This window comes from Pleurodeles waltl, chromosome 8 (assembly GCF_031143425.1).
Source record: "Pleurodeles waltl isolate 20211129_DDA chromosome 8, aPleWal1.hap1.20221129, whole genome shotgun sequence".
Classification (NCBI taxonomy): Eukaryota; Metazoa; Chordata; class Amphibia; order Caudata; family Salamandridae; genus Pleurodeles; species Pleurodeles waltl.
In genome coordinates, this window is record NC_090447.1 from 729245832 (window position 1) to 729269606 (window position 23775).

Sequence of the window (23775 nt, forward strand, 5' to 3'; positions counted from 1 at the left end):
CTACTATCCCCTAGTGACCTGGGTAATAGGATTGAAAAACAATTGTTGTAAATGTGAAAAGTATATCGTTTTTAAATTTCAGAGAAATTTGTACACTATTGATTAATGATGAGATCTGGGAGAAACCTTACTACTTTTTTATTTCAAATTGAGACGTATGATTAAACCAAGCAATGCGCCAATCTGTAAGGGGAAAGTGGCATGAGAATGCAAACCAGCAAATTGAAAGTGAATACAGTCCTCAGTTATATAGTGTAAGAAGAGTACACAAATATTTTTCATATATAAAGAAAAGGCTACCTTAAATACATAAAGTTGTCCCAAATAATTGTTAATAGGTTTGGGAAAAAAACGTCTGTCTATTTTAACCTCCTTAGTCTTAAGTTGGATGAGAGCTTTATCAGGTCCAGATAGTCAATAGCCGTGACCACCATTCATTGTGCCACAAAGGTGGTCAACCAAGTGTTAGGGCATCTTATAAAGCTCATGCAATTCAATCAAGAATAGCAAAGGAGCAGTCGAATGTGGCTTTGTGATGCATTCAACACTTTAAGAGAAGCATCGACCATCTGCAAGTGCCAAGAGCAGCTTGTCGTGGCTCATGCAAGAAACTAATGGGTCACCCTCCAGACAGGATACCAGAACAGATAGTTCAGGAGAGAATTACTGTGGTGGTACAAAATGATCCAATATAGGAGCAGGGGTCAGATAGAATGGGAAAGGGTGCAGATGAAATAATGCAAATATAGGCACGTTATTTACATGTGGGATGAAGGACAGTTAATCACTGAATGGAACTCTAATGCCCAAGTCAAACTTGAGAGTAATAATTTTGAAATTTACTCTGGCTCTTACTGGCTCTCTTAGATGACCTAGATTTCTAACTATTGCATGCTTCCCCTCGTTTCCTAATATCAAGTGATCCTTCTACTTACCTGCCATCCTCTGCATGTCCTACTCTCGCTGTTCATATCCCACACAAAGTTGTTTGTCCCTTCTCATTCTATAGATCACAACAACTGCTTTCTATTGAAAGAGGTTAACCTTGTTCCTACACCTTAAAAATACCTAATCTTTTCTAGACCATCTTTTCATTCCACCAGTCATTTGCAGGAGATGAACTCATAGAGGATATCCTAATCTCTTACCTGTTCTGTTTTTTGAATTGATACTTTTTTCTTTCTTTATTATGTACCGCTTGTATTGTATTTTCTTTTGTTGCTGTTCTTCCTTGTTTGTCCCATTTCACATTTAGGTCTTGCCTAGACAGTGCAAGAACTCTGTATTCAAGAACTTTGGTTTTCTTTCAATGGACTTAGAGCCCACCCAATGCTTATCAATGGTTGACTTCATTCTTAATCTCATTTGTTTGCTTGCTATTGATCAGTTTGCACAGCCTCCCTTGTTCTTCTTGTGTTTTCCCACCCCTGAGCACAGATGCACTGCTTGTGTCCTTCCACTGATCATTTTGTAGTTGCTACTTTTTTCTCTGAGTTTAAGCATTCTAGTTGTGCCCTTTTGCACTGGCACCCTCATGTACCTCTCCCCCCTCTGCTGTCTGTCTTTTTGAAACCAACCACCCTCTCACCATTTATTGTTGTCTGGGTTGCTTGCCCCCACACGCACTCCCTCATTCCATTATTGTACATGTTGCTTGTCCTGCAACTGCCCTCCCTCTCACCGTTGTCCATGTTGCTTGCCCCACCCAATGTCCCACTTTCCATTGTTTTCCGTGTTTCTTGCCCTCCTTTATTCAGTTGTCGATGTTACTTGCCCCACTCAACCCCTCTGAATATTTTTGCCCATGTTGTTTGACTCTACCTGCCCTCCTTCTTTTGTTGCTGTCCATTTTGCTTGCCCCACCTGCCACCTCCTTCCGTTGTTGTCTGTGTTGCCTGCCCCCCCTTGCCCTCCTTGTTTCCGTTGTTGCCCATGTTACTTGCCTCCCAGCCCTCTTCCATTGTTGCCAGTGTTACTTGGCTCCCCCGCCCCCTTCCATTGTTGCCTGTGTTACTTGCCCCCACCCACCTATCTCCTCACATTGTTGTCTGTGTTGCCTGCCCCCTTGCCCTCCTTGTTTCCATTGTCGCCCCTGTTACTTGCCTCCCCCGCCCTCTTCCATTGTCACCTGTGTTACTTGCCCCTACCGACCTATCTCCTCACATTGTTGTGGGTGTTGCTGGTGCCTCCCACCCAGCCACTTTCCCTCCCTCTGTTGTGCATGGTGGCCCCCATTTGCCATAACAAAAGATCGCTATTATGTAGACACCCCTTACTACCTCGTAATGCTTTTTCTCTCCATCTGCCCTCTGTGTTGCCTCCCACCCCACCTGCTCTCCCTTCCACCAGCAATAAAAAAAGAAACTCTTTGACACATTCGGCCCTGGCCGTGTCAAATCGCTTTTTGAACTCTCATCCATGCCGCTGTACAACACACATAAAACATTGAAAAAGCAAATACATTGTTTAAACGAGACCAATTGGCTTTGCCAATAATTGTTTCTGAATGAGAGTTTATGTCACTCACACTCTCTTTCTTACCTCATTCTCGTTGTCTCTGTTGCCCGGAAACCCTCCCTCTTTATCTTACTTTAATTTTCTCTGCCACGTTCTCTATATTTCCCCTCTGCCTGGTTCTTTCATGATAAACGCTTTACATTTCAGTTTGTACAAATGATAAAGTCAAGCACTGCTGTGGATTTTTAATCAATGAGATGTGAGGGCCCTCTCTTGCATAATGATATTTTAATTGATTTTTGATTCAGTGTAGTGCTCTAGTGGTGACTCTCTGGCAATAAGTTATCTTTTTTATTGATTTGCCCTTTGATGTGTGGTTAATACACATGCGGTAACTCTTTCCAATTCCCTGTTATGTTCAGGGTTTTGAGGCTAGTCGAGCTGTTAACATGAGCACGTGTTCAATTTTTATTTTGACGCTAGCCGGCAATGCTACTGCGTGCTGTAGTATTCATGTTACTTAGTGAAGCAACAAAATGATTGATACAGCTCGTGAATGGATTGATGACCAGTGAAATAAATGATAACTTTGTGGTGTGAAAGGGAAGTCAAAATTTAAAATCAGACATGCACTGGTAAAGCTGATAAGGCCAGTGTTGGTTGCAAGCCTTCTGGCTTTGTCAATGCTTGCTTTGCCATGGGTTCTGTTTTGTTTTTTTAGGAGGAGCTGCTGGACCCACACCAAAATAAATAAAATAAACATTGGCTAAAAGCAAAAAAAAGTCCTAATAAAGCACACTTTACCACAGTAATCAGTGCTAGAGAAGGGAGCTACTTTATCTAAATGTGCCCTTTGTGAAAGAGCAGAATACTGTCACTCACTGTGAAGTTGGCCACGGGCTGAAGTGGGCTCACCCGTTGCACCATTCTGTATGCTGTAGAGGGTGCACATAAAATATGAATGACATACCACATCATTGGATGAAGAGGACTCGCTGTAAGATTCTACATGTAAGTGCATTATGTGTATTATATTTTGTAAAATTAAAGGTGTTGGCTAACACCAGGCCTGAACCAATAAGGTAGCAGTACGAACTACACTTCTCTGTTAGACTAAATATTAAGAGCAGTGTTTCGCCACTCTTTGACAACAGGCGAAAGACTGATGTTACTTTTAAACCTCTCGGTAATCCTGCTCACAATTGTAATTTGACAATGTAGAAAAATGTCCTGCAATACACTTATTTGAAATTTCTTCTGCTCTACTGCATACTGATGTGATTTCCACAGACTTACAAGAGGGACCTCTAGTTCATGTATTTGAATACATAAAGCACTTTTATTCAGAGTGCAAAAAGGCAACGTAACATCATCAGACACCTCGGTAACAAAGGACACAAAATTAAACAAGGACCATAAATATTTGATGTATGTTGGAAACCTAAAGCTAGCCTGTCTTTGGAAACATTTTCTGAAGAGAGACAATGAAGGTGATCAGTGAACCCCGGTACTAACTCATTCCTGATATCAGTACCAAGTAAAGTAAGAGACCTGAACTGAGAGGGTCACAGGGTGGTTGAGGGCATGTGAGCAAGCCTGGCTGGCTGAATTGAGATTACTATGATGAAGAACCTATCTTTTTCCCAACACACTGGTTAATAGGTGCCCCACTGTAGTGTTCCCCGTTTAGTATGTAAATGTTCTGCTTAGTTGTTCTACGTCCACTAAATTGTCCCACCTTTCTTGGTCTGCCCAATCCCTTTAGCTAAATTACCCCATTCAGTCGGGGTGGCTGGTAATCTTAAAAAATGGTGGGGCGAGCGAAGTTCCCCGCCACTTCCCAAAAAACTAAAAAAAATGTCCCCTCCCTCCAAAGCTCCTAATAAAACACTCCCTCCCTCAAAAGGTCAAGATAAAATAACCCTTCCCTCCAAAAGCCCATAGTAAAACAACCTCTCCCTCCAAAACAACAGAATAAAAGTACCATGTTAACTTAAAATAAAAAGTACTTACTGACTGCAGCAAGTCCTCCTCAGTGTTCTGGAACTTGCATTCTGCTTTGGAGCTCCCCTGATTAATCCAGACACTGTTCTCATGCTGGTAACCTGCATGAGAGAAGCGCCTGGATTGGATGAAGTGTACTGGCCGGACTCTCCTTCAGGCCCTGGAGGCATATGCTTGGTCATTCAGCTGTCTTTAGACAGCTGAGTGGTTAGCTTCAAAGTGGGCATTTCACTTTGGCCAGCCCTAATGTCTTTTGCCTCAGGGGCACTGCAGCGCATATTGGTGGGTGGGAGGGGGGAATAATATGGAAATTAAATCATTTCTTTGCCATTTTATGTTTTTCACCAGTGGCTCGCAGTGGGCGTGGTGGGTGATGCTTCCTCACAGAGAAACCGCTGCTGCCATTCAGTCATTCTCACACTCAGCCCAACTCCCCGTAAATAGATGTCTCTGACCGACTTGCTCTGCCCAGTTTCTCTAGTCTCAGTACCACTTCCATGCACTGTTCTAAAATTCTACTCTCCATCACTTCCTGTCACAGACCTGACTCCACCATTAGCAAACACTTTTTACCCCTTTCCTGCTTCTTGCCATTATCTCAACATGATGCAGTGGTGACATTTTGCTCAGCGCGTGCATGTGCAGGCCTCAATTCTTGATACATTTCTCCTAAAATTGTTGTGATGCAGCAATTTGTATTGCACCACTTCCTTATCCTGATGTAACCCAGAAGGGCAATTGAGAGGTCAGAAGCTCTCCAGGCCATGACGTGTTATCAGTGAGAAACTGCTTATTAGCTTTAAACTCATGTATTAGACCCAATGTGAAAGTTAAATCACTCATTCTTTCTTTCTGTGACAATCATTTATTAATTAATTGGCTTCACCCACTAACTGAAACTAAATCAATGATAACAGAAGCCTGTCTTTACCCATCTTGTAGCTCACACTATTACTGTACAATGATTACCATTCTTTATTTCTTTTATTTCTAAAGTGAGTGCATGCCAAAAAGCTGCAAGGCACTAGGAACTATATTGATTTGATAGTGATTAACTGATGCTCAGCGCTGTTCTTTGTCAGTGGTGCTAGCACCTGTCTGTAAGGTTTAGGACAACTAGTTTAATTACAAAAAATATTGCTTTATTTAAAAGCAATCACAGACAAGGTAGTCTGCTGACCTCAGTGGGGAACCATCCCAGTGATGGATGCAATTCATAGTGTCACAATTTGGGACCTACCCCAATAATATTCATGAGGTAGGAAGATTTACAACCCACTATGAATCAGGTCTTTGGGAACTGACCTATTGGTACTTAGGTCGGTTAGCAAAAACAAAATGGATCCTGTAAAAGTCAGTGCGCTGTTTGCAACCACTTTTATTGAATCTATTCATAGTACATCTGACCAAAGCTTGTTTCCAGTTTGTTATCAGGGCCAAAAAGTGTGGAGCATTTGAAAGGGTGTGAGTTTGGGAAACACAAAGATAAACTGTAAAGCTGACAACATGGCTATAGTTGGTTAGTAATCTGCCTTTATTCATAGGCAAGGCTATGGGAATTAATGAGGGGAGGACCAAATTATGTGGCAGGGCAACTAATTTATGCAGCAAAAAGGCAAATTATGTGGCATATCATTGTGTGGTAGCATTACTTCTTAATTTATTATTTGACACAAGTTCACACTGTCTGTGCAGAGATTTCACCCATTAGTACCTGTTTAACACCAACATACAGCAATAAGCAACACAAAGGAGACTAGCCAACCATTGCAGAGCGCCTTCCACTGCTCGGCAAAGTGTGTTTTTAACATATTTTGATTTGGTTAAACTAGAAAGTATTTTTTCTGTGGGAAAATATGGAGATTATGCAACAAATGATGGATTATGTGGCTAATATAAAAAAAAGCATAATTATGTGGAAAATGCCACAGTCACACAATCTCATAATATCAGTGGACCTGGTCATAGGCATCAACTTCTATGGGCCCCTGGAACTCGGGATCCAGCAGTATTTCCAGTCTAGGGTCTTCAAGCTTGCCAGGGCAAAGCCTAAGTGATTATGTTGCTCTGAACTATGCCTGTTGAAGAGAGCCATGTAATTGGAGGCCAAGATCTGTGAGTGTGGGAGAACGGCACTGGTGTAGGAGAAGCTATTAAACAGTAAGAAGATGGAGCAATGCAAGAGCTGAAGGGCAGAGGCAGTGCTTAATTTGTAAAAGACTGAGTGCTACTGTCCATCGCTCTGTTCAGTGGTCTGAAAGTGGTGCAACTAAATATCAGCTTGCTGCATACTGAAGCTGTGCAGTCTTTATTCCCTTTTTAATACACTACCAGGCCCGCCTTGCCTCTTTTTCTCACACTTGTAGGTTCCTCATTTCTTCCTTTATGGTGTTTTTTTGTCTTTCTGATCCTCTGTCTTTCCACTGTGTGTGTTTTTCCCTCTCTAGTTCTCAGTAAATGTCTGATGCAGAAAAATAAGTGTCAATCCCCCAAAATATGTGCTGGTTATAATAATCTGGTCCACATACAGGATTTACATGACAATTGTCTTATCTCTAAGTGCATTAATGGTTTATGTTGAAAAATGGTAATTTGTAATAAGCACTTCCCAGTACAGTGCTATAATGTGACCTATTAATGTCAAAATGTCACCCCATACGGTAAAGAAACATGTTTTTGAACCTTGAAGCAACTTTATCATTTTTTTCTGTAATGTTTGTTGTATGATTTACAAAGCAAACATTTTCAGTGCTCTACTTGGTCATGGGCTGTAAGATCCAAACCTGAACCTTGGCTCGACTCTCCCTGTAAATTTTTGGTTCGCCCACCGCTAATGTGAACCAAAGAGTCAAGTAGTAGGGGGCAGCAGGTGAGCACAAGAATCTGGGAGCAAAGGTGACAGAGTGTAAGTGTAGGCAAAGAGGGCAGAGCATGTTTAGGTTTGGGTAGAAGATGGGCAGATTGTGAGTAGATGTAGCAGTGTGGGTGTAGAAGGGGCAGGATGCAGATGGTTCAGAGTGTGGTAAAGGGGGCTGTGTGTAGATAAATGGGGAAGTCAGCAGAAGGAAACAGTACGTAAGCAGATGGGGCAGAGTGCTGACAGATGGTACAAGGAGCAGAGATAGGGAGCACAGAGCAGGGTGTGAGCAAAGTGGCACTGTATGAGCAGAACAGGCAAGGAGCATATGAGAGCAATTGGGAGCAGATGCAGCAATGTGTAGGCAGGATTCAAGGAGAAGTGTGCCACCAGAAGGGCAAGGAGCAAAGGTTGGTTAGCCAGTAGAAGGGGCATTGTGCAAGCAAAGGGGGCAGTATGTGAGCAGATAGGGCAGAAAGCAGATGGGACAGAGGAGAGTGGAAATGGGGCAGTGTGAGAGCAGACAGCATGGTGTGTGTGCATAAGTTTCCAAATGTGTATGCGTAAGTGTTTATTGCATTAAAAAACACTAGATAACTTTTTATTGGCCCGCGTTTTAAAAAATAAAACATGGATATTCCCAAAGCACTGTGCCCAGTCAGCTAATCTTTCAAACTTATTATAAAATTTCGATCATCTCACCTAGGCCAGACCACTAATTTTGACCCTGGCTGCCTTAGCCTTAAAGAAAAAATGAAACATTCTCAGACCAGTGACATCTCTAGAAGAGGGCCATATGGAGCCCGTGCCCCATCTCTGTTTGCCCTGGCCCCCTTTGTACCCTACCACCACAGCTGCTTAATATGCTAGGAGGTGACACGCAAAAAACTGACACTGCACATTGTCATACACATTAACTTATTCAAATATATTTCAGTGCAGTACAGTGTTGTTTTTTTAAAGTGTTTAAACCTGAGCAGAGTGCAGTGCAGTGGAGGTGCATTCATTCCCACGCGGAGAGCCAACCCCCTACAACATATGGGTTTCAGTCATGCTCAGCTGGTCATGGCCAGCACCCAGCTCCCTGGAGTCAGCCAATCCCCTGCTGCTCACAACCTTCTGCTGTTTGCAGCGTCCCACTGCAGACAGGTATGCCCCACCTCCTTTTTTTCACATTTCTTTCAATTCCACAAGACTCTTGTGAAGCAGCTTGGCCTCTGAAGGAAACTCAAAACAATATATAGTTTTTTTTAAATGTAGCCTCATGGGGTGGTCTCAGCCCCTACAGGGTGCAGGGGGCTGTGTAACCATGTCCTGAAATGGCAGCCGCCACACTTCATTTCATGTTCAAGCCAGCCAGTCAAAGCGAGAGCTCTTACAGGACTCGCAGAGCATTATGCGCCCAAAGTAGTGAGATGACCGTCAGGGTGAAAAAAGGCCCCTCAGACTATATTTTGATTTCCAGCAACTGCAAGACTCTTGCGAGACTTGTGAACCCAACCACCCAGATATACGAACATTTTGAACCTTCATTTATCAAAAAAATAAATGTAACAGATTGACACCAAATCCCAAAGAGCACACTTTTTGTGTGAAGATCTAGCTTTCTGCCAAATTTGGTTTAATTCCAATCAGTCATTTTGGCTGTTCAAAAGTCCCATGGAAACTGAATGGGCAAATTAAGGTTTGGGATTCCTCCTGTTTTTCTCTGCCCCGTAGGTGGATCACCCTGAAAGTTATCAGTAAGGAGCTGAGTTGATTGAACATTTTTTGGAACGTTTCATGAAAATTCATCACAATGAGCCAAAGTTATTAGCAAACCAAAAACGAAATAAACAATACTATTCCTATGGCAACTGGGCCCTAACTATAGCTACACAGTGGGAACTGCCACTGTATCCACTGTTTACTATATATATACATATATATATATAGTGCTCTATTATCATTACATAAGTAGGAATATTACAAAAGTTGCATGATTATCATTCCATTGGTCATAGAGTAACATTAGGCAACACACATGGTAATATTCATAAAGTAATAGGGACAGAAGTCCTAGACCTAATGCAACATGCATGATTTCAACTGGAATCAAATATGATTTGGAGACTTTTGAAAATGAGGTAGAACAGTAAGAAATAAATATTAGCGATACAATTATTGATTGAAACTGGAAACTGGAGCGGGGGAAAGCGGGGGGGGGGGGGGGCGAGAGAGAGAGAGAGAGCGCGCACAAGTTTCTTCTGTGGTTCACTTTGGTACCCCCCCAAAACCCCCAACACACAAAAACACACATTCTAGAGAGACGCCACTGTTTCGTAAGTCCACGAATTGTCATACTGCCAAGACGCAGTCAGCAAAACCAGCAGGGTTTGTACACAACGTCTGTAATTAATTTACACAGAGAATCGCAGCTGAGGCATTTCGTGTTTGTTTGCATTTGAAAACTCGTGCTCCTCTGATGTTGTGCTGTTTCGGTGTAAATGAGCTGCGCCGCAGAATGTGTTTGATGTTCTGGGAGGCAGGGCCACCTGAACAAATGAAAGCTCCATAATAAACATGTCGGTGCTCAGCGTGAAGCAGGGTTAACTGGACGGAATCCAGAGACACTCATCCCCGTGTCTTCTCTTTTCTCTTGCAGTGAGCCTCCTGGATTCTAAGGGGGTGCAAGGGGAGCTGGGCTGGATCTCCTACCCGTCGCACGGGGTGAGTACTCACAATGTGAAATGAGATGGCGGCTGCACATCTATTTGCTGAGAAACTATGATGCCTGTCCATACTGTGCAATGAAAACGTGAGGAAGTGTGAATCACACACCATAAAAAGGTGGTGGTGGAGGGGGTAGAGGGCGGGGCTTGTATTATCAGTTAACACCGGAGAGCGGTGGGTCAGGGACGAGATCTCTGGAGATTGTTCTTCAAACAAAGAGTTGTGCGAAGACCATGTCGTTTTGCGAAAAAGGAAGCTATTCTTTATGTTTCAATTGGTCCACACACTATTTCAGCAAGGAATGCGAGTTAACAGACAAACCAGGAATTAAAACTAATAAGATGAGCTGGAAAGAAAAACTTCCAATGAGGAATAGCATGCAAGAATTGGTAACTAAACACTCTCGTTATTCCCAGTTTTTCTGGAGTCAACTTAAAATGGATGGATATTCACTCATCCCAGAAACAATAGCATTAGTGCTTCTGGAAGCATAACTAGCAGATAGGCCACAACACTTGAAATCAGGCACTAATTAAATAAACAAACACATTTAGCGGTTTAGTCTTTCTAGGAGATCTAAGCCAAACCTTTGGCACCAAAGGGAAGGAAGCTCAATGTAACTGGCTTAAAAATCTCTGTATTAAGACCCGTCTGGTTTAAAAAAATGTGATGCGCAGTAGCAACCGCCTTTTTACTCAGAGAAAGGCAGACAGTGGAGAGCAGAAAAGGATAATCTGTAGCAGGTCAGTATAGCATATCCAAAGGAAAGCTCTCCTAGAAGTAGAGAATTGTGTAATCGGAGAGGGATGCATTAAAGCAAGCTTAGTTACAAGAAGTACGTTCAGGCTCCGTTCCATACTTACCTATGTCTTGAGGTACACCAGAATGGGACAGAGAGCCATGAACTTTTTAAAGTACCCATGCAGCATTCAATGCAGCGCGCCCTGGCTCACACTCTCATATTTGGGGAAGCCACCGCAATATGGTAATAACTTGCATTTCTGTGTGGCCCACGTAACTACAGATCTGGGTATTATTAACACTGTAAATGACGTTTATTAAACTTACTTACACTTTTGTCCTCGTTTTTATTAACCTTTGAAGTGTAAAAGCTTGAGCAATCTCACGGGATCTTGTAATGTAACTTTCAGGGTATTGATAGATCTCTAGGAGAGCGCATTAACCTACTAAGAAGTGTGGCCCTATTTCTCACCAGTGGCTACATTTTACAACAGATTTTATAATATAAGAATGTTCAAGGACTATTATGTGTATGCACTTTAAGACAATACTGGTTTTACATTGCGTGATGAATAAGCTGTATGCACCTTCCTAAGACTGAAAAGAGGGAATTGGATATTAACTGATGTGGTTTCACTTTTCACTAGTGTTTTTACCCTTTAACTGATTTTATAGTATGACAATGCTGAAGGATTGTTTTGTGCATGCACTTTCTTGATAATGATGAGTACCCTATATGCACTGTATTGACAACTCTGGATTTGCACTGTATTATGAATAAACTGTCTTGCTTGCTTCTTATGGTTTTTAACCACAATTAAAGCCATTTGGATTGAAACCTACTGAGCCATTAGCCATGTGAACTTCCATAATTGTGGTTCGTTTTCACACTCTTCCATGTTGGATTGTTTCCAATCTCAACACTATCAAAATGCATATATCAAAATCAGATTCACTGGATGTTGCAGGAAACAATTACTCCACAAAGGTTATAAGGCTGACTAAGTTAAAAGGCAAGAAAAGATACATTTTGAGGCCCAGTCTGTGGCAGTATCACCCCAATATTGTACCACCTTAAGAGGTACACAACAGTGATCCCACGACTAGGAAAACTCCTTGAGATTTTCGTTAGGACCAGCCCTTCTAACTTCCTGAATATATCAATTTGTGGAAAAGATATAGAGCAGCACCCAGCAGAAAATAACTTTACATGTTATTGCTTGTAATGAGAGGTTGCCTGTTTTATTCTGCATATCCCAGTTATGTTTTAGAATCACTTTTAGTTAAAGATTTACTCTGTTCTCACATGATGTACGTCTTAAAGAACCGCTACCATTCAGGAAATAGGCCTACAGAACCATGTTATACATTGCATGCCTATTTAGTATTTGTGCAACACTTAAAACAGTGAAAACACCACATAAAAACAATCCACACCAGGTTAGATAAATATAGCTTAATTTAACGAACAAGACAAAAAGGACAAAAATCCAATAAGTAGAAGTCAAGATATTAATTTTTAAAAAACATCTGCAAATGTAGTTCTTGGAATCTTAAAGCGCCAACCGAGGCTAGCTGGTCATGCTAGACCAAGGTAAATCCAAACGTTCAGGCCAACCGTGATGGACCATGGGCTTGCTAGAAGGACCAACCTTGTGCCGCTAAAAAAATGCCTTTTATAGAGGGTTGTACTGACGTTGTGGATCCGATGCAAGGAGCGGAGGAGACCATGTGAAGGTGATGCATCGGGTCCAATCCATGCAGTCAGGGATGTGTTGTCATCGATCTACGCAGTAGTTAATGAGATGTCCTTGAGGTGCGGCGTTGAACCCTTTACGATGAACGTGATGCATCATTGTCGAATCATGCAGCCGGCAATGCAAAGCTGATGTGTCAGGGCTGAGGGCGATGCACTGGTTCTGAGCTGTCCAGTTAGTGATGCAATGCCTTTGTCCTTAGCGGCAGTGGTGATGCACCAGCGTCAATGAGCTAAGGGGCTGTTCCAATTGGTACACTGACAATGTGGATTTCTGTAGAAAACATCTGCAGAACCCACTTCCAAGGACCTAGGACTGGATTGGCCCCACTTGGCAGGGTAGGGCTGTCCAGGTTCTGAAGGTTAGGAGTGCCTAACATGAATAATGGTGCAACAGTTCAAATGTTTTGGTGGGCTGGGTCAGAGAAATTAATTTGTAAGGGAAGATATCATATATTATTAACTGGTCTTACTGACTGCTCTCCTGCCCTACTGTGAGAGACACATGCCTTTTGGCTAATCTTCAGTTTATTGTATTCTGCATCCTCACACACTCTCCAACGTCTGCAAATGTATTATTCTTGGTCCAATCTTTCCCATTTGAAAAGTGAATTAAAATTGATTTACTGTGTTCATTACTACGATGACAGAAACAATGGTGCAACATCAATATACTTCATTTTTGTGGCAGTTAAAATTTATGTAAAGACCATACAACGTGTAGTAAGCACAGGGCCTGATAGTTCCTGACCACAACCCCAGTGTTTCTTTATGTATATCTCTCTTCAAATTAGCCTTTTAGGATTCTGAAATAAGTTGTTAGTTGAAAACACAATATTGTCTCACTGTATACCCATCTAAAAGTCATAGTCAAAATACTGCAGAGTTAATGAAACTCCACATTACTTCACATTTTTTTCTTGCCTCACAAGCAAATATGAGTGTCCGAGCTTCTCTCTAATTACAAGGGGAGTCTTTGATTAAAATGTATAGTTTTACTTAATTTAATGTACTTTGGTATAGGTGTTTTTGAAGTAAAATGCTGCCTAAAATTGTGTGTGTTTTGGAGGACGTTGGATGCATTTATAGAAAGTAGAACCGTTTGTGGGTAATGGAGGACTAATGGCAGTCCAAAATGGATTTGTGCACAATTATAATAGAAATGTAGAAATTGACATTGAAGCACCTTTTCCTTTTTGATAGACTGATTACAGAGTTGCGTATATAAAACAATGTTAAGTTTTGGGACATTAAGAAGATAATCTCCTAAAACAGAATTATTTTAAATAAAAAAAAATATTTTTTATAATTATTGTGCATTTTAAAACCTTGTACGTTATGGACATTATTGTTTAAAGAAAAATATGCCTTGTAAAATAGCTAAGGACAATCATTTTAGGATATGCATTTTCTATCATAGAGAAACAGTTGTTCAACCATGACAGCTCCTCAGGCAGGATGCTCTACCGTGCTTTCATCGTTATTTCAGAGCCATCTTTGGTAATCTCTTTTTATTCCACAGTAGGGAATGTGAAATTCACAAAAGTTTTTTCCACAAAATGTGCTTCATTTTTGTGAAGTTCCGAGTATTACATGAACTACCTTCCACAGTTTCTCAAGTAACTTTTCCCTGTGAGTATATAACTTGCCCAAATAGGTTACATGAGATACTAGCGAAACACTGCTGCCAGCAGAACATCTCTTGCTGAAGTAGAAAACTTCTCTTTGTGAGACATTTTTTACTCAAACCAGACACAGTCAAAAATCACATAACATTTCACGTTATACTAAATGGTGAAAAGAGTGCACACTTCATAGAATGTGAATTTGGGGAATTACCTGAGATTGTGACAATGTAATAAAAACATTGCACAAGCCTGTGGTGATCTTGCAAACAAGTAATTTTTGATATTTGAAGTAGTGTAGCCCTGATCCAGGGAGACGTGGGCATTTTACAGAGTATGTTTGTACACTTTTATTTCAGCAGTACTATCTCTAACATGAGTTGCTGTGTACCAAACAAAAAGATATGCATGTGCTGTCCATCAGCCAACTCTTTTGATTGATTACTCAGTATTTATTTTCACATTTGATGCTTTAGCTCTTTTATTTTTTAACTGAGTAATTAGTCTGGAAATGAGTTTGCTGGTGTCCCTCCACATCTTTGGACATATTGAATTTCTCCTACATTCAGGGGGACAGAGTTGAGTTTTATCTAGCAGAAACCTCAATGGAAGTTATTAATCTATCACAGAACTCTCAGAATACATATTAAGGTCACCTTATTAATCAAAACTTCCTTTCTGCCTGGCACTGGAGCAGTTAATTGAATAGTCTGGGATCCACTCTTTTGGCAAAGGGTCAACATTCTTAGTTTTCTATTAAGAAAGCAAGTGCTTTGAGATATCTTTGAAATAGTAAAGTTAATCCACAGTGATATGTGAGGATTGAAATTTAAGTGACTCGACCTTTTAATCAGTGGGTTCAGTGGCACAAGCAGTGTGTACGTGTCAGCAGTAGATGACAGGGGAGTAGATTACGCACTGGAATGCTCAAAACGTATCTTCTTTTTCACAAGGTCAAACAGCAAGAAATGTAAAATGCAGTGGCAGTTCAGGGGGTGCAGAATGGGTGGGGTAGCGTGCGGAGGGGGGTATAAAAATGTAATGAAATAAGAAAAAAAACAAATCACTTCAATCTTAGCCGTAACGCTGTTCCTCTCCTCTGTCTTCTTGGTGCAGGCACAGGCTCACAGCCTGCCCTGCAGTCAGTCCTGACGCTGCTCAAAGCAGCTTCAGGATTGGCTGGGAGCACCCATCCAGGGCACTGCCAGGCAGACTGGGAGCCTGTACAGGCTCTTTCCAGCCCAGCAACCGTGTTGCTGGGCTGGAGAGAATCCTGTGCCCATGTGTGTTTGGCCGGCTTGGGACGGCCAGCCAAACATTCATGCACAGTGAGGGGGGTGCTGTGCGCTCCCCCTCAGTGCACGTCATCCCTGTGGCCCCATCCCTTGCAAAGAAAATGATAATAAATATAGTGTATTAACAAAGTTCATCGTTTTCTTTGAAAGGTTTTGCCGCCGCTGCTGTTGACTGGGGGTCGACGCTCTTCCACCCTATGGAGGAGCCGCCCCTGGTAAAAAGACATATGGTCCAATTAAAAGTTTGGTAAATGCATTACTTCTTCACAAATGAGACAGAAAACATTTCCACCTTATTCCAAGTGCATTATATCATATAGCACCTGTAAAAAAGTGCCAAGTTAGTAGTGGAATAACCTGTACACCAGACTCAAAATAGGAGCAGAATCTGAATGTCGTGGAGTAAAACTGCAATGATTGTTTTTGTGTGTCTTTATCTTTTAAAGGAGGAGAAATGGGGAGCATAAATTTTGCGGTAGGGAGAGTAAAAACGTACCCCATCTAATTTAATTTAACTGAGCATTACATTCATGTCACTGCCAAATTAAATGATTATCTTCAGTGTGTTGCCTGGGTACCCGGCTGTTGGACTGACATGTATGAATATTGAACTATTATTATCATTTTCAGGCATTTAGCAATTACGCGATGCACCTAGTTAACATTCAGCGACACGATAATGACTGAAGTTAACATGTTGAAGCCTTTTTGCAAACTAGCCCATGTAATCCGTAACAAGAACAGTTTGCTGCAGGGCTAGGGTTGCTCATTTAGAAACAGTGAAATTGGATTCATTTTTCTTCAGTTTTGTGTCTTGAGCACTGATTTGTTTTTATGGTAAAATACGCATTCACTACTGTAATATGAAGGGTATACATGGAATAAATCTATATTTGTCTTGATAAAAACAGTGAAGCTAGGACCGGTGCAGTCGGGGGGTACACACAAACCTATTAAAGCAACTGGTGCAAGACATGGCTGTGAGCAAAAGTGACAGTGTCTATAAATTGCCCCATCCACGATAAGAAGTAGAGATAATGGTATTTCGATAAGAAGCATTTAAAATATAGTTTTGTGGGGTTGTACTTCTAAATATTGACACCCAGAATATTGTGGTACAAAAATACTGGGAAAAATATAGAAGGGGCAAAATATCAAACGGTAAGTGCAATTAAGGAGTATTAGATTTACTATTCCTAACTGCACAACAACATACCTTGAAAAAAAATATATACATATATATATATATATATATATATATATATATATATATATATATATATATTAACAAGGTACATATATATTAGGCATATAAAATCTAGCCTTACTTACCTTTTGATATTTTTTTATTTTTTTATTTTATCCTTGATATTGTGTATCATCGATATTCTTGTATTACTACTCAAGATGTACACCTTTCAGGATGGTTACCAAGGAATATTTCTGGGTATCAGCTTTTTTTTATACTATGCAGGCAGCAAAACAATGTTTATTGTTGGCCTTGTGTAAGTGCCACTCTTCCTTTTTGAAGTACTGCATGTGTCCATAGTTGTACAATTCATAGAAGACAGGAGTAGAAGAGTTAATTGAGATTTTCCTAGCCTTTTTGTCAGAAAGTCTAGATTTTATTAAAGACACAGAGGCGAGTATTATGCCGTCTTTTCTTGCTTTTATTTTCACAGCAGCCAAGCAAGAACTACGTTTCCCAGAAAAAAACAAAAGTTAGAACTACAAGATGATATCACAAAGGAACAACCAATAGGACGTATGAGTATGACAATAATTATGTTGACAGCGAACAACAAGGCTTCTTTTCTTGAAGCAACTCTTGAAGAGATGTATAAATGGACAATAGCACTGAATAAAAAAGTAATCAACATGGTGAAAAAGTTTGTGAAGCAGTCATTAAAATTGAAAGAATTTCCGAATTGATCCAGCTGGAAAGGTCCATGGAAAATGGAATCTTGTGTGGACGAAAGCAACCCAGCTGGATTACGAGGAGCCAACCCCATGGGAAGCTGTTGGCACTGCAGAAAAGAAAACAGGGGCTGATTAACATCACAGTGGTGGGCTAATACTCACCGCCGTGCCTTTAATAAAATCTAGCCTTTCTGACACCAAGGCTAGGAAAACCTCAATTTATTACAAGACCGGACGCTCATATTATGCAAGTTCAAAGCATAGCAATAACAGAGTCAGTGACAAGTGAAATTGATTTGCAATAAAACATTCTAAAAGTATTCACATTAGACCAATCTGCAGATTTGAGAATATCCTGTAAGGAAGCCCCAGCTCAATAAGCCCGAAAGGCCATTGCTCCTCTGGCTGAATGGGTACCAAAGGAATCAATGTTAATTCCTGCTAAGGACATGATCCATCCAACCCAACAGGCTAATGTAGGAGAGGCAACCGGTTTCTGGGGTTTCTGGTAAGAAATGAATAACTGGTTAGAAGAAGAGCATGTCAAATCTACGTGCAAGTAATGTAACATTTTAAGCAATTTCCAACACACAACTTGGGTTGAGAAGGAAAAAATGGATATTGAATGAAGGCTAAATTAGTCTTGGTATATCCGCGACCCTGGAAAGAAACACCAAGAGGAGAGTAATGGAAAGAAGAAATCTGAAACACATTTTAATGAAATCAAACATAAAAGCATAGTCAACATGGCAGAAAGTAGCTTAAGCAAAGGTGAAACATCGTTTGGCCATGCAATAAATAACTTTGAAACCAAATTAGCATCCCATATTATATTGTATTCAAGAACTGGTGGATGACCCAATCTTACTACCTTTAAAAGTTGACAAATCAGAGGATGTTCACCCAATAGGTCTTCTATTCACCCTGTAATGTTCAGCTGAAATAGCCAGTCTATAAGTATTGAGAGTACAATAAGATTTACCTTGAGGAGCTAATGAAGCAAGGAAATTGACTACCAATGTTACATCTGCTGAAAAGTGATCTGAATTCCTGTCCATACACCAGCTGCACCAGGTGACCCAGGCTGACCTGTAGGCCTTTGAAGTGCCAGGGCATCATGATTGTTGGATGAAGCTCCTCCAAAATTCCTGGGGTTCTACAGGAAGCCCAAAATTATTCCAGGCGATCAGAAAAAAGGAACCATTGAGGATTATGTTGTGTTGGTGACCCAGAAGGTCGAGCAGTAAATCGGGAAAATGAGGGAACCAAACAGGACGATCCATTGCCATTTCTAAAAGGGTTTGATACCAACGTTAAGCTTGTCAAAAAGAAGTTATGAGAAATAGAGAGGATTGCTGTCTGCATGCTTGAGTGAGAACTCGAGGGTGAGAAGAAATGGAGGAAAAGCATAAAGAAGAGTTTTTGGCCAAAGTTGGAGGAAAGTGTCTGTAGCTGGAGCTTGTGGGTCTGGCCTCCAACTGAAAAAAGAAGAAAGATGAGAGGCAAAGAAATCAATTGACATGTTGCCAAAGAAGGAAGTAAGACGATTGAACACTGAAGGGTGCAGTTGCCAATCACTTGAATCTTGAAGGTGGCTGAAGTATCAGTCCGCTATCACATTCAATTTTTGTGGGAGATAAACTGCTTTGGCTAACTGAGATATTCTGATGGAAGCAATACTCTCAGAGATGGTTTGCAAGAATCGCTAGGATCTTGGATCTGGTGCCTCCGAGGTGGTTGATATATCTGACCAAGGTCAAATTGTCCACTCTCAAAATAATTTTGAAGCTTACTCTTTCTTTTGTAAAGGATCGGGTGGCAAAGAAACATCCAAGCATCTCTAAACTATGTATGTGCAAGAAGGGCTCCTTCTGAGACCATGCACCTCCAGTCAAGAACTGACCACACCTTGCACCCCAACCAGCCCGACTTGCATCAGATTCTATTACAAGATCTGAGGTGGCAGAGAAAATTGTTCCCCTGTTCCAGGCATCCAAGTGGGTTAGCCACCAAAGGAGCTCTTCCCTGGAATCTGGTTCTAGAGAAACTGGGTCACAACAGGCAAGGTCTTTGTGAAGATGTTGTATTTTTAATAGTTGAAGAGCCCGATAATGAAGTGAGTCTGGAAAGATTGCTTAAATTGAAGAAGCGAGAAGTCCTACCAGATGGGCTAACGAACAGAGGGAGATGTGAGGGAGGGATAATGAATGATGAATTTCCTTTTTTTTTAGATTGACTTTGTGTTGAGGAAGTTGAAGGATAGAGCGAGTAGTGTGTATCAAAAAACACAGAAATTCCAATTGCTGAGATGGTACAAGGGCTGATTGCTGGACATTGATGTGGAAACCTACACTAAGGAGAAGGTTTTGACAAAGATGTAACTGAGAAAGAAGAAGATTCTAGATTTGGGCCATAATGAGGAAGTCATCTAGATAAAGAATCAGACGCATTCTATTAGCTCTGGAGAAAGCCGCCATTGGTATGAGATTCTTGGTGACTGAAACACCAAGGAGCCAAAGATAGACCGAAGGAAATAACTTTGAGATGATAGAAAGAATTTCCCCATTGAAATTGGAGACATTTTCTGTGGGAAGGACGAATTGGCACAGTAAGGTAGACGTCCTGAAGATCTAGTCTGACCAACCAATCGTCTTGAAGTAAAATATCTCTGAGATGTAAAATGGTCTCCATTTTGAAATGACCACAAAGTTGTTGAAACTTTTGAGGTTCAAGACGAGGTAAAAATTTTGGTTCTTGTTCTGAACTAGAAAAATGGTGCTGAGAAAACCTGAAGAGCCGAAATTGACTGGTTCTACGGCCTTTTTGATGAGAACATATTGGATCTTGCTGTGGGTGAGTTGTTGTTGATCTTAAGAAAAAAGAGGGGGATGAGGGAATTGGAATTGGATTGGAGGCTGGCAAAGCTCTATGAGGTAACTTTGAATAGACTGAATTACCGAGGGATCTGTGGTGAGAGAAAACCATGAATTTATGAATAAAGCCAATCTACATCCTATGGGAGTAAGGCCAGAACTGAAAACAATTACCAAACAATTGCTCTCCTTTATTTGAATATCCTCTGGACTGGTATCCTCTGGCCCAGCGGGGATGGAACTGAGGCTTGAATCCTGAATAGGTGTCAATTTCATTCTGCTGGTTGAAGGAGCCTCTATTGGGGTATGGACCCTTTGAGAGGCTGCTGGCAGAGTGACTCCGACCTTTGCCGGCCCTGGAGAAATCTTGTGAAGGAGAAATTTTCTTCAGGGAAAATCGGGCTTTGTCCATAGTGGCAAAAGTAGACAAATATTTGCCTAATTCCTTTATAAAGCATTTGCCAAACAATAATCCTTTGGCCAAGGGACCTTCTTCTTTGGAGGCTAAAGTACCATTTATGGTCAATTTTGAGCAGGAGATTTTTTTCTTCTCTCCAGAGAAATGTGCGTGTTAGCTTCGCCCAAAATGCAAATTGCACGTTGGGCCCAATAGGAAAGCGTAACAGGATCTATGAAAGCAAAGTTAATTAACTATAAATACAAATATATACTAGCATGAAATGAGGTGAAAGTGAAATAATATATACTTATCTTGACTGCGAGCAGCACGAAAATAGAACTTGTTGTTCGCAGTTAACATAATTATTGTTATACCTGTGTCCTATTGGTTGTTCCTTTGTGATATCATCTTGTAGTTCTAACATTTGTTTTTCTCAGGGAAACGTAGTTCTTGCATGACTGCTGTGAAAATAAAAGCAAGAAAATACTGCATAATATGAGCCTCTGGTCTTGTAATAAAATTATGTTCAGCCTTTTTGCCAATTGTTTGGTACCAAGAATGCTTTGCGCAGTCCCTCAAAGGGAGAATCATTTAAAAAAATCGTATGTCACCAGAAACCATCCATATTGTCCACATCAGTCATGATAGCAAAATCCGTTTTAAGTCTTAACATCATTGGCTGAATGATTCACAAAGCATTTAGTGCACATTAATTCCCAATCCTGAGTCACAGAATTAGAATTGGCTGAATGTTTTGTATGCAAACTGTCTTTATGAATGTGGAAAGTACACTACTTGGGTGGAAATGTAATATTCACAAATATAGCATTAGGAGTAGGTTTTTAGCCATTTCCTGATAAATTACATCTGCCTCTGGAAGTATGTACAAATGTATACCTGTCAACCAACCATTAAGCTTGTTTCCGTGGTAGGTGATGAACAGATAATGCAATCATATTTAATGCGAGCACAGAAGAAAATGCATACCATGTTAAAAAAAATATTTTTTTCTGTGGAGAACTGAACACAAATTTAAAGGTTCAAATGTTTCCACCTTCTGCAAAATTAGCACATGTACATTGTAAGCAGTTGAGTACTTAAGGCAATCTACTGCCGTCTTATGTTTCCACCTATAAAAGTCAGAATTTTATAAATCAGGTTTTGTCTTTGAAGATGGTACAACTAAACATATTGTAATGATTTTGAACATTTGAATGCATTTGTCACTTGCACCACCATGAAAACTTTACATCCAAGGTGTCTCCTATCTTTGCCATTGGGCTGTCTTTTCTTCTGTCAGAACTAGAGTATGGCAAAATGTTTTTTTTTTTTTCTGTGGTACATCTTGACCTTGTTGTTTTGACCCAAGTTGAAAAATTAACATCTTAATATCTCAGAAGTGGATTTCTGCGGGGTGCTATATTCATTCTGCAGACTGATGGGTTTTAATAAACCTTTTAGAGAATCTTTATTGAGAGTATCATTTGCCACATGAATATGTGTTTGTGTGTGTGAGTGTGTTTGTGAGAGAGTGTGCCCTGTGTGTGTGCGTGTGCGTGTGTGTGTGTGTCGCTTTTTGTCATTATTATGTTATTGACTCTTGACAGGTTTGATATGTTCTTTTTCTTAAAAAAACTAGTCCTGCTTTCCTCAACTGTTGCTTTAGGACAATCAAGCATTGTTCATCATTGTACAACACCCTGTTGCTCTCTTTTGGCTTAGAAAAGTTCAAATGGAAAAAATATTAATTTTGATTATGGGAGGAACCTTTGAACATGAATGGGTATTTTGGCTCCTCTTCTACAACTTAAAAGAAGGAACAATGCTATTACTAGTGCAGCAGGTGCAGTGGCACCGAGGCTCAGAAGTGTGAGTTATCCACTGAACGCCATAATCACTGTATTTTACTGCCTAACACAAAATCAAAAAGCAGTCAGCCAACACCAAACTAAATGGCTATGCCAAAACTTGATGAAGTATCTGTTGTGACAAAAAATGTAAAATTAAGATTTTTTTTTTAATCTTTGAATTACAGCTAGTCATTTTGCCAGTGCTTCTGTTGCCTACACTCCAGGTGATTTATTTTCTGCCTTCTTTGTAGGCCGAAGCCTACCAGATAGTGCCACTGTCCAGTTTGCTAACAACATTTTTGAGACATTCGCAAAGTTTCCCTTGGAATGCATTCTGCCAATTGCTTACCATTTTCTTTGTAGTTTGCAACTCATATTTGCTTGCTTTCTATTTGCTGTCTCTATTTGTTTCAGACTGTCCAGCTTGAGCTTGTCCCTAACCATTGCCCAAAACCCATTCACTGTATTTTTCCACCAATACTGAATTTCTGTTAACAGCCCATTAAACTTGTTCTTATCTTGTCACATTCAAAGACAGAGGTCAAATGTCAAGCTCTGTCTTCCAGGAAAGTTGGTGTTTACTTTTCTTTCTCTGACTTCAACGTGAGAGGGTTTATGTGACAATCATGCTGGCTACTGGGGCTATGCTTGAGGAATGCTGTATTTTTTCTAACACACAACAAAATTCAAATGTCAGTAAATGAACTGTACAGATATTTCAGAATATATCATAACTAGAGAAGCACATTTTTGTTAATTCTGAGGTGTGACGGAAACAAATATTTTAATACAATCACAACTAATCAATACACTTGGTGATGATGTTTCCTAACATTATTGTCTGTGTGCTGTATACTTTTATCAGTAAAACTCTATGTCTGTGTAAATGTAGTGCTCATTCCAATTGAAGATGTATTGTCTGTAATGGCAGTATGCTACCATACCATGCATACTTCACTTTACCCCACTCCACTCTATTCTGCACAACTCCACACCACTGCAGTCTTCTCTGCACCACTCCACACTGTGCCACTCCACTCCATGCCACTCCGCACTGTCACTGCACTCTATTATGTGGCGCTTTACTCTACACCACTTCACTCTATACTTCTATACTCTACACCCCTCTGCTCTATGCCTATGTACTCTAGCCCATACTACTCTACTATGCACCACTGCATCTTTCACCACTGCACTCGAACCTACTCCATTCTACGCCACTCCACTCTATGCCACTCTACTCTGCAACATTGCAACCTATATCACTGCACTCTTTGCTGATGCA

At 40.6% G+C, this 23775-nt stretch overlaps 1 protein-coding gene across 6 annotated transcripts in view; it reads left to right on the forward strand.

Moving 5' to 3' along the window:
• The window catches only part of EPHA3 (EPH receptor A3), an 853173-nt gene that overhangs the window by 55383 nt on the left and 774015 nt on the right, over positions 1-23775 (forward strand). For all 6 annotated transcript variants that reach the window (XM_069204910.1, XM_069204911.1, XM_069204912.1 and 3 more), the window contains exon 2: positions 9963-10027. In XM_069204910.1, coding sequence (XP_069061011.1) covers positions 9963-10027 — 65 coding nt within the window. The remainder of the gene's footprint in view (positions 1-9962; positions 10028-23775) is intronic.